The 8,451-nt window shown below is 45.8% G+C and overlaps 1 protein-coding gene across 1 annotated transcript in view; it reads left to right on the top strand.

The window, feature by feature from the left end:
• The first annotated feature begins 19 nt into the window (after positions 1-19).
• The window catches only part of ABCG5 (ATP binding cassette subfamily G member 5), a 35,053-nt gene continuing 26,621 nt past the window's right edge, over positions 20-8,451 (top strand). The window contains 2 exon segments of the mRNA XM_060117456.1: positions 20-165; positions 850-971. Coding sequence (XP_059973439.1) covers positions 20-165; positions 850-971 — 268 coding nt within the window.

The following is an 8,451-nucleotide window of genomic DNA, read 5'->3' as shown; positions in this document are numbered from 1 at the left end:
TCTCTGTGGCCCTTTGGCCATGAGTGAACTCCACTTTTTGACCCCTGCGGGGTCCTCGGAAGTCCAGGTAAACAGAAGCTCTCAGTGCTCCCTAGAGGAGGTTCCTGCAGCTGCTTCTAAGCCTCGACACAGCCTGGGCATTCTCCATGCCTCCTACAGTGTCAGGTAAGGCCAATGCCTCTTTCATCTGCTGGGAGCTTTGAGCTGTGGTCAGGGACAGGCATGGCCTGAGGTGAGTGGGCCTCCCTGCCCTCTGCTGGCTTTCCTCACTAAGGGGGGGCATGCCTGGAGGCTTGGGCTCCTTCTCTAGTGGGTGGAGGTGGAGAGAGGAGAGGGGAAGGGCTGCCAGAGGGAAGTGAGGGGCCATGGTGAACGGCCCCTCTGTCCGCAGCAGGACTGGAAGCTGTGACAAACGACAGATGCAGCAGCTGCGCTCTGTTCCCTTCCCCTGCTTTATGCCCCTTCCCCCCGTGTCTCCCGTGTCGATGGCCTTCCCTATTTGGATGGCGAGCACTTGGGGAATGGGGGTGCTGGGAGCATGAGGTGTAACGAAACCGGGTGAAGGAACGCAGGGTCAACCGAAGGAATAACCAGTGTCCTGTTTGCCATCTGCCAGCCAGCCAGAGAGAGCTGGTATTCAGAGCAGCTGCTGGACAGGTGCTTTATAGAGATGATCTTCTGTCACTACCTGCCAGGGTCTACAGAGGAGGACACTGAGGCTAAAACACACTTAGGAACCTGTCCAGAGACAACTCAGGCTGGGCAGAGCTGGGATCGGTGCTGGGGGACAAGGGGCTGGACCCTTGCAGAGCCCCATGCTGCCTTTCCCTCTCTGGGTTTCCTTTAAAGCCACTGCGTGGGGCCCTGGTGGGACATCGCATCTCGCCGACAGAAGTGGACCAGGCAGATCCTCAAAGATGTCTCCTTGTACGTCGAGAGTGGGCAGATCATGTGCATCTTGGGGAGCTCAGGTGAGCGGGGGGGGGGTCCCCTAAATCCTCCACGAGGACTCAAAAGAGTCTGTGGCTTGATTTGAACACCACATTGAGGAAACAGGTTTAAGTTGTACCAGGGAGGCCACAGGTCTGATATCAGAATGAAATCTGATGACCTGTGTGACTGTGAATAGAACCTGGTGCTAATGTGTAATCTTTAGGAAGATCCTTGAAAAAAATGAAGTCCTGCCGAACATGTAAATTAATTCATATTTCAGTTTGGAAAGCACCTAGCACAGTGCCTGGCATATAGGGGTGCTCAGTAAACACAACTTTCCTGCCTGGAGATGGGAAAAGGAATTAAATAAGCACAAAGATGCCCACTTATCCCCCATATTCATTGGTCTTTTAAAAATTATGATGTGTTTCAAACACACAGGCAAGAGTAAATAAAGAATGTTCGTGTCTTAACCTCTGTTTTATCAAATCTTAACATTATACCATATTTACTTCAGATCCTTTTTTGTTTTTTTAAAGGAGTTAAATATCACAGACTCCACGGAGGCTATCTCTGTGCCCGTTCCCCACCTCATTCCCCTCCTGTTTCCCTGCGTCAGCAAGTCATTGCTGGGGAGGGTGGAGGCTCCGGGGAGGCAGCCCCTTGAGGCTGGGGCAATGCCCTGTGAAGGTCACAGCTGAGGATGCACAGCTATGGGGGGATGGGTGCGTTGGCCCTGAAGAGGGCATCTGTGTGGCACATCACAGGGTCCACTACACTAGGTTATCCTGCACATTGTAAGGTTGAAAGATTCGGACAAATTGGCTTCCCAGGAGCGTCTTGATGGAGTTCTTGCTTGCAAATTGTTGACACTTCCTGCCAGTCTTCACTTGCATTGCTCTCTTTAATAGAGGTGAGCAATATAAGTCTGTGATAAAAGTTAAGCATGGTTAGCCTCTTTCGACCTGGGGAGTTAAATCCACCGCCACTCCCCTGCTGCAGTGGGGGGACAGCTGGATGGTAACAGTAGTGTTGTTAAGATGAAATGAAAAGGAATTCACTGGCAAGAATGGTTACACTTCCCTGAGATTTCCTTTTTTTTTTTTTTTTTTTTTCCTATTTTGGCTACGCCACGCGGCTTGAGGGATCTTAGGTCCCTGACCAGGGATTGAACCTGGGCCCTTTGCAGTCCTAACCACTGGACCACCAGGGAAGTCCCTCCTTTTATTTTCTTTTTACAATTTTTAACCATTTCTAATTGTATGCATGTACCATAACATCCAGGGCCATCCCAATTTTCCTTTTGATAATTATACTTCTTAAAAAAGAAAAGCTGAGTTATTCCTATAATAGTGTGTCACTTGTTTCCTTCCTTGTGTAGGGTAAAAAACGGTGGCATGCAGCACAAGGAATTGAACCCACTTCTCGGAAGTGTGTCCCACAGGCCAATGTACATCTTCATGCACATCTCAGCAGAACAGTGGGTGGAGACCCCTGTTCTAGGGGCTCATAGGCTGGTGTCTGATGATACCTTATCATGGCTTTATGACTGTCCATCCTTTTATACTGAACATGAATTCAAGGTAGACTGCAAGTTCCCTGAGGGTGGGAGCTTGGTCTTTTTTTTTTTTCCTGCTGTATCCTCAACAGTTAGGAGAGGGCTGGCCACATCATTGGTGCTTAATAAGTATTTGCTGAATAAATGATTAAGCAAACGAATTAATTCTATGAATTACTCTTAGTTTTTCAGAAAATAACATGATTTCTTTGGTGTCTCATCTAAAGCAGTATTGTTTATCAAGTCTTTACTAGTGAGGCAAAAGATGACTTAGGTGTTCAGAGTCTCACTAGAGAATGGTCTGCATAATGCAAGCCTGCCTACGGTCAACCAACACTCCAGGGGAAGGTAATTTTATTTGACTCATTATTTTTGATCATTTAAGACCTATAGACTCTAGGCTGCATGCTCCATTGCAGAAGACTATTTGGTTACAGGTGATTTCTGTCCTTTTAGAGAGGATAAACCCAAAGGTCGCAGTTTTATGGCCCTGTAGGGCATTAACCCTTTTTTTCTTTTTTTTTTTATTGTGGTAAAATATACATAATGTAAAATTTGCCATCTTAACCATTTAATTTATTTTTATTTTTATTTTTTATTGAAGTATAGTTTATTTATAACGTGTTAGTTTCAAGTATACAGCAAAGTGATTCAGTTATATATATGTTCTTTTTCAGATTCTTTTTCATTATAGGTTATTATAAGATATTGAATATACTTCCCTGTGCTATACAGTAGGTCCTTGTTGTTTATTTTATCTACTTTATTATTTTTTTTGGCCACGCCATGAGGCACGCGGGGTCTTAGTTAGCCGATCAGGGTTCGACCCTGTACCCCCTGCAGTGGAAGTGTGGAGTCTTAACCCCTGGACCGCCAGGGAAGTCCCCTTGTTGTTTATTTTATGTATAGTGGTGTGTATCTGTTAATCCCAAGCTCCTAATTTATCCCTCCGCCTGCCCCCTTTCCCCTTTGGTAACCATAAGTTTGTTTCTCTGTCTGTGAGTCTCTTTCTGTTTTGTAAATAAGTTCATTTGTGTCATCTTTTAGATTCCACATATGTGATATCATATGATTTTTGTCTTTCTCTGTCCTACTTCACTTAGTATGATAATCTCTAGGTCTGTCCATGTTGCTGCAAATGGCATTACTTCACTCTTTTTATGGCTGAGTAATATTCCATTATGTCGTGTGTGTGTGTGTGTGTATGTTTTTATATTTATATTATATATATATATATATATCTCACATCTTTATCCATTCGTCTGTTGATGGACACTTAGGTTGTCTATTTTTAGTTTTTTAAGGAAGCTCCATACTGTTTTCCATAGTGGTTGCACCAATTTACATTCCCACCAACAGTGTCAGAGGGTTTCCTTTCTCCACACCCTCTGCAGTATTTGTTATTTGTAGGCTTTTTAATGATGGCCATTCTGACTGGCGTGACGCAATACCTCATTGTAGTTCTGATTTGCATTTCTCTAAAAATTAGCCGTGTTGAGCATCTTTTCATGTGCCTGTTGGCCATCTGTATGTCTTCTTTGGAGAAATGTCTGTTTAGGTCTTCTGCCCATTTTTTGATTGTTGTTTGTTTTTTTGATATTGAGCTGTATGACTGTTTGTATATATTGGAAATTAAGCCCTTGTTGGTTGCATCGTTTGCAAATATTCTCTCCCAGTCTGTAGGTTGTCTTTTTGTTTTGTTGATGGTTTCCTTTGCTGTGCAAAAGCTTATAAGTTTGATTAGGTTCCATTTGTTTACTTTTGCTTTTACTTCTTTTGCCTTGGGAGACTGACCTAAGAAAACATTGCTGCGATTTATGTCAGAGAACGTTTCACCTGTGTTCTCTTTTTTTTTTTTTTTTTTTCTTTTTTGCGGTATGTGGGCCTCTCACTGTTGTGGCCTCTCCCGTTGCGGAGCACAGGCTCCGGATGCGCAGGCCCAGCGGCCATGGCTCACGGGCCCAGCCGCTCCGCGGCATATGGGATCCTCCCAGACCGGGGCACGAACCCGTATCCCCTGCATCGGCAGGCGGACTCTTAACCACTGCGCCACCAGGGAGGCCCCACCTGTGTTCTCTTTTAGGAGTTTTATGGTGTCTTGTATTTAAGGCCATAAGCCATTTTTAGTATATTTTTGTGTACCTTCTTAACCATTTTAAAGTGTACAGTTCAGTGGTATTAAATACATTCACACAGTTGTGCAACCATCACCACCATCCATCCCCACAACCTTTCATCTTGTAAAACTAAAAGTATTCTTTTTTTTTGGCTGCATTGGATCTTTGTTGCTGCGCGTGGGCTTTCTCTAGTTGTGGAGAGTGGGGGCTACTCTTTGTTGTGGCATGCGGGCTTCTCATTGCAGTGGCTTCGCTTGTTGTGGAGCACGGGCTCTAGGCACGTGGGCCTCAGTAGTTGCAGCATACGGGCCCTAGACTGCAGGGGCTTCAGTAGTTGTGGTGTATGGGCTCAGTAGTTGTGGCTTACGGGCTCTAGAGCGCAGGCTCAGTAGTTGTGGCGCATGGGTTTAGTTGCTCTGTGGCATGTGGGATCTTCCCGGGCCAGGGATCCAACCTGTGTCCCCTGCACTGGTAGGCAGATTCTTAACCACTGCACCACCAGGGAAGTCCCGAAACTATTCTTATTAAATAATAACTTCCCTTCTATCATTTTCTCAGCCCCTGGCAACCACCATTACACTTTGTGCTTTTATGATTTTGACTACTCAAAGTACCTCATATACATGGAATCATACAGTATTTATCTTTTTTAACTGGCTTATTTCACTTATATTGTCTTCATTGTTCACCCATGTTGCAGCATATTGCAAAATTTCCTTCATTTTTAAGGCTGAGTAATATTCCATTGTATGTAAAGACATAGTTTGCTTATCCATTCATGGACACTTTGATTGCTTCCACATTTTAGTTATTGTGAATAATGCTGCTATGAACAAGGGTGTACAAATATTTTCAAGACCTTGTTTTCAGTTCTTTGGAGTATATATCCAGAAGTGGAATTGATGGATCATATGGTAATTCTATTTTTAATTTTTTTAGAACCTTTATACTCTTTTCCACAATGGCTATACTATTTTATATTCCCAGCAATAGTGCACAGAGGTTCCAGTTTTTCCACATCCTAACCAACACTTGTTATTTTCTATTTTTTTTATTGTAGCTGTTGGGTATGAGGTACTATCTCATTATAGTTTTCATTTATATTTCCCTAATGATTAGTAATGTTGAACTTTTTTTCTTTTTTTTTCCGGTACGCGGGCCTCTTACTGTTGTGGCCTCTCCTGCTGCGGAGCACAGGCTCCGGACGCACAGGCTCAGCGGCCATGGCTCACGGGCCCAGCCGCTCCACGGCATATGGGATCCTCCCAGACCGGGGCACGAACCCGTGTCCCCTGCATCGGCAGGCGGACTCTCAACCACTGCACCACCAGGGAAGCCCTGTTGAACATTTTTTCATGTGCTCATTGGCCATCTGTGTATCTTCTTTGGAGAATCGTCTATTCAAGTCCTTTACCCAATCTTGAACTGGGTTGGTTTTCTGTTGTTGTTGTTGTTGAGTTTTAGAAGTTCTGTCTATATATTCTGGATATTAATCCTTTATCAGATATAAAGTTTGCAAATATTTTCCTCTCATTCTGTGGGCTGCCTTTTTGCACTGTGGATAGTGTCTTTGGTTGAAAAACATAAGTTTAAAATTTTCATGAAGTCCAGTTTCTCTACTTTTTCTTTTGTTACCCGTCCCTTTGGTGTCACATCCTAGGGCATTAACCATTTTTGCATCTAACTTTGCCACTTATCCAATCTTCTTTTTCCCACTGCTTGTACATGCTAGTTTCTTATATCCTTATTATTATATATTTTTTCTGGCTGCATTGGGTCTTCGTTGCTTCACATGGGCTTTCTTTACTTGCGGCAAGCGGGGGCTACTCTTTGCCGCGGTGAGTGGGCTACTCATTTCAGTGGCTTCTCTTGTTGTGGAGCACAGGCTCTAGGCATGCAGGCTCAGTAGCTGCGGCATGAGGGCCCTAGAGCGCACGGGCTTCAGTAGTTGCAGTGTGTGGGTTCAGTAGTTGTGGCACACGGGCTTAGTTGCTCCGTGGCATGTGGCATCTTCCCGGATCAGGGGTTGAACCCATGTCCCCTGCATTGGCAGGTGGATTCTTAACCACTGCGCCACTAGGGAAGTCCCTTATATCCTTTTTTGAATGAGGATGTGAATCCTTTTTTGTCATCCTACTGGTACCCTCATTAATGAGTTAATAGGTATTTGACACATGTTCAAAAAAGGATAATATTAGTTACCTTCTTCTATGTTTAAAAAAGGATCCCCAGGGCCTCCCTGGTGGCGCAAGTGGTTGAGAGTCCGCCTGCCGATGCAGGGGATACGGGTTCGTGCCCCGGTCTGGGAGGATCCCATATGCCGCGGAGCGGCTGGGCCCGTGAGCCATGGCCGCTGAGCCTGCGCGTCCGGAGCCTGCGCGTCCGGAGCCTGTGCTCCGCAACGGGGGAGGCCACAACAGTGAGAGGCCCGCATACCGCAAAAAAAAAAAAAAAAAAAAAAAAAAAAAAGGATCCCCAAAGTAAGTGACTTAATAAAAATCATTAATTATCTCTCAGTGTTTCTACAAATCAGAAATTTGGAAGTGCCTTGGTTGGATGCTTCTGTCTGGGGTCCCTCGTGTGGTGGTTGTCAGATGTCAGCTGGGACTGCAGTCATCTGAAGGCTTGAATGGGGCTGGAGAAGCTACTTCCAAAGTGGCTCCCTCACATGCTGTCTAGCAAGTTGGTGCTCGCTGTTGCTCAGTGAGGATGTGTGACATGAGAGGAGCCCCGAGGGTCACCCACAAGAGGCTGAGAAGGAGCAGCCAGACCAGCAGGACTAAACCAAGAGGATGAGGTGGCATCAAGGCCAAGGGAGAGAGATTTACAGAGAAGGGCAAGCGACAGTGTCCAATGCTGCTGAGAAGTCAGACAACATACAGAGGAGCACCTACTGGATTTGGCAACAAAGAAGGAGGCTAGTTTTGAGATAGTGGTGGAACTGGAATCCAGGTTACAGGCTCTTTGGAAGGTCTGTCAGAGTTGAGATTGAATCCCAGAAATGTAAGGCTAGGGAGGCTACTAGGTAGAAGAACCACAGACAAGGCTTAATATCGTGACTGAGACACTTCAGAGCACATTTTGAAAGACAACCCCAGTGACGTCCCAGTTTGTTTCTTTACAAAGACTCTGCTCCCGTCCCCACGCTGACCTCTACCTGGACATGGTGGGGCTGATTCTGAGCTTTGTCAGTCATGGGTTAGATAAGAAAACCACTGCTCCAGGAGCTTGGCTTATTCATCTTTGCACCCCTCAGAGCAACCAGCAGTTTCTTTCTTTTTTTTTTTTTTGCGATACGCGGGCCTCTCACTGTTGTGGCCTCTCCCGTCGTGGAGCACAGGCTCCGGACGTGCAGGCCCAGCGGCCATGGCTCACGGGCCTAGCCAGCATGAGGGATCCTCCCAGACCGGGGCACGAACCCACGTCCCCTGCATCGGCAGGCGGACTCTCAACCACTGCGCCACCAGGGAAGCCCCACCAGCAGTTTCTTTAAAATATTTGAACAAAAGATCTTTTCTTTGGTTTTGCACAAGTCATCACATCCTCAGGAGAATTCTATTGCCATCTTCTCAGACAGCCCAGAACCTCCTGCCTATTTCCTCTGTTATTTATTCTAACTGCTTAAAAGCCTTGGTCAGGAAAGGCCTGGTGACTCCTGTTCCTGTCTCCATTAACTCTCTGGGCCCATGTAAGCTTGTGTATGGGAAGGGCCAGCTGGTGTCCTACCCTAAAGGGTCAAACCCTAGAAAAAGCAAACCAGGAGAAACCTCACCCTCCAGTCACGTCAGCACAGGGCAGTTAGTTCATCCCGTCTCCTCTGCGGGCAAGTTCTTAGTGACAACC

Source organism: Mesoplodon densirostris, chromosome 14 (assembly GCF_025265405.1).
Source record: "Mesoplodon densirostris isolate mMesDen1 chromosome 14, mMesDen1 primary haplotype, whole genome shotgun sequence".
In the NCBI taxonomy this organism is placed as follows: Eukaryota; Metazoa; Chordata; class Mammalia; order Artiodactyla; family Ziphiidae; genus Mesoplodon; species Mesoplodon densirostris.
This window is presented reverse-complemented; position numbering and strand designations above follow the sequence as displayed.